The sequence below is a fragment of the Lycium barbarum genome, chromosome 10 (assembly GCF_019175385.1).
Source record: "Lycium barbarum isolate Lr01 chromosome 10, ASM1917538v2, whole genome shotgun sequence".
Taxonomy (NCBI): domain Eukaryota; kingdom Viridiplantae; phylum Streptophyta; class Magnoliopsida; order Solanales; family Solanaceae; genus Lycium; species Lycium barbarum.
The window spans coordinates 39547331-39549636 of record NC_083346.1 but is presented as its reverse complement, the minus strand read 5'-3'; the positions used below and the strand labels follow the sequence as shown (position 1 = coordinate 39549636).

General features: G+C 40.5%; 1 protein-coding gene across 1 annotated transcript; it reads left to right on the top strand.

The window, feature by feature from the left end:
• Positions 1-670: 670 nt before the first annotated feature.
• On the top strand, positions 671-1792 carry LOC132612955 (uncharacterized). Its single transcript, XM_060327023.1, has one exon. The coding sequence runs from the start codon at positions 671-673 to the stop codon at positions 1790-1792; it is 1122 nt and encodes a 373-aa protein (XP_060183006.1).
• The last annotated feature ends 514 nt before the right edge of the window (positions 1793-2306 follow it).

The following is a 2306-nucleotide window of genomic DNA, read 5'->3' as shown; positions in this document are numbered from 1 at the left end:
GGGTTGCCCGAGAGTGTTTTTCTCCAAACATTCTATCGGTCACTTGACTTGATCAACAAGTTGGTGGCTAACAATATTGCGAAGGGGTCAATTATGGACAATTCATATAATGTGGTGAGTGCTCTACTCGATAAATTGACTGAGACCAATGAGGCTTAGCATACTAGAGAGGCGGAAGTTGTTGGATGAAGTTCTTCTAAAATCTTATTGTCTAGGGAGATAAGTAAGAAAGAAGAGAAGAGAGATGAAACTATAGCTAAATTGAGTATTCAAAATTGAGTATTCAAATGGAGCTTCTCACAAAGCATGTTATCGGAGCAGGTTCTAATAAGGTGAAAGCAGTAGGGTCTTGTGAAGGAGGCTCTCAAGATCAAGGACTGTGGTGGCAAGGTCAAGGGAATTAAGGTTGGGACAACGATCAAGGAGGTGCACATTGGAGGGACAACAATTAAGGGGGTTACTATAATAACTATAACAATCACCGAAGCTCTAACCCTTATGTTCCCCCAAAAGGTAACCAAAAAATTTCAAATCAACCATCCACTAGTGATCTCGCAAGTCCAAAGATTGAAGACATGCTATCAAAAGTGCAAGAAAATTTGAGTCAACCGACACCTTTGTCAAAGAGGTGAAGGATCACATGAAAGGCATGAGAGATGGTATGAGTTCCATGGGGAAAATTGTAAGCTCTCACTCAACCTCTATTAAACAATTAGAATCCCAACATAGCCAAATCTCGGCTACCCTAAACCAAAGGAAAAAAGGTACACTCCCTAATGACACGGTTGCAAACCCGAGGAATGATGGAGAACATGCTTGCAAAACAATAACTACTAGGAGCAGTAAGGTACTTGGGGAAGATAAGTTGGTGAAAGAATATAAGGTGGTTGAGGATGAGACACCTATTGTTGAACCCATGGTTGTTGAAGAAAATTGTGTTCCCTTAAACAAAAGGGCTAGCATTGAAAAGCCTATTGTTATTGAAAAGGTGCCCACAAATGCAAAAATTTCGAAAGTGCTACTATCCATACCAAAACCTCCCCCGCCATTCCCTCAAAGATTGACAAAGAAAGTGGATGATGGAAAATTTATCAAGTTCGTCAAAAAATTGAAGCAACTTTCAATTAATATCCTATTGCTAGAAGCACTTGAGCATATGTCGCGTTATGCTAAATTCATGAAAAATCTTGTTACCAAGAGGTGGCAAGATAGCTTTGAAACGGTGGATGTGACACATCATTGTAGCTCTATTACTAAGGTTTTGGTACAAAAGAAGGAAGATCCAGGGGCTTTTACCATTCCATGCACTATTGGGGTCTCTAAATTTGCTAAGGCTTTATGTGACATTGGTGCAAGCATCAATTTGATACCGCTTGTAATATTTAACAAGTTAGGGTTGGGCACTCCTCAACCCACAACAATGCGGCTACTAAAGGCGGATCGGACCATAAAGAGGTTGGTGGGAATCCTTTTTAATGTGCTTATAAGGGTGGACCGATTCATATTTTCGGTCGATTTTGTGATCTTAGATTGCGAGGTTGACTTTGAAGTTTCTATAATCTTAGAAAGACCATTCCTAGACACAAGGTGGGATCTTGTTGATGTTGAAAGGGGAGACCTCAAAATTCGGATGAACGATGAGGAGGTCACATTTCATATTTGTAAGTCAATGAAACAACCGGGGGTTCTAAGTGTTGTGTCGGTTATTGACACTATTAATGAGGCCATGGAGACCACCGTTGCTTATGAGTATGTTGGTGAAGTAGTGGCGGAAATTTTAATTAAATTCTAATGAGGAAAACTATAAAGAATTCAGGAGATGGTTAATGCATTGGTTGGGTTGGGGTCATACAACTACAAACCCAAAAAGCTTGATCTTGATTTAGAAAAATGAGAAATTCCTCCCGCAAAGCCATCAATCATTGAACCACTTACATTAGAGATCAAACCTCTCTCTTCACATTTGAGGTATGAATTTCCAGGGCCAAACAACACTTTGCCCGTCATAGTGTCCTCCTTTTTGACGGAACCACAAATTGAGAGACTAATGGTTATCTTGCGAAGGTTTAAAAAGGCTATTGGGTGGTTGATTGTGGATATCCAAGGAATTCCACCAGGCATTTGCACTCATAAAATCCAACTCGATGAAGATTGTGTCCCTAGTGTTGAGCATCAAAGGAGTTTGAACCCTCCCATGCAAGAAGTTGTGAAAAGAAAATCATCAAATGGTTGGATGCCGACATTGTGTACCCAATCTCATATAGCCCGTGGGTGAGTCCGGTTCAATGTGTCCCCAAGAAAGGTGG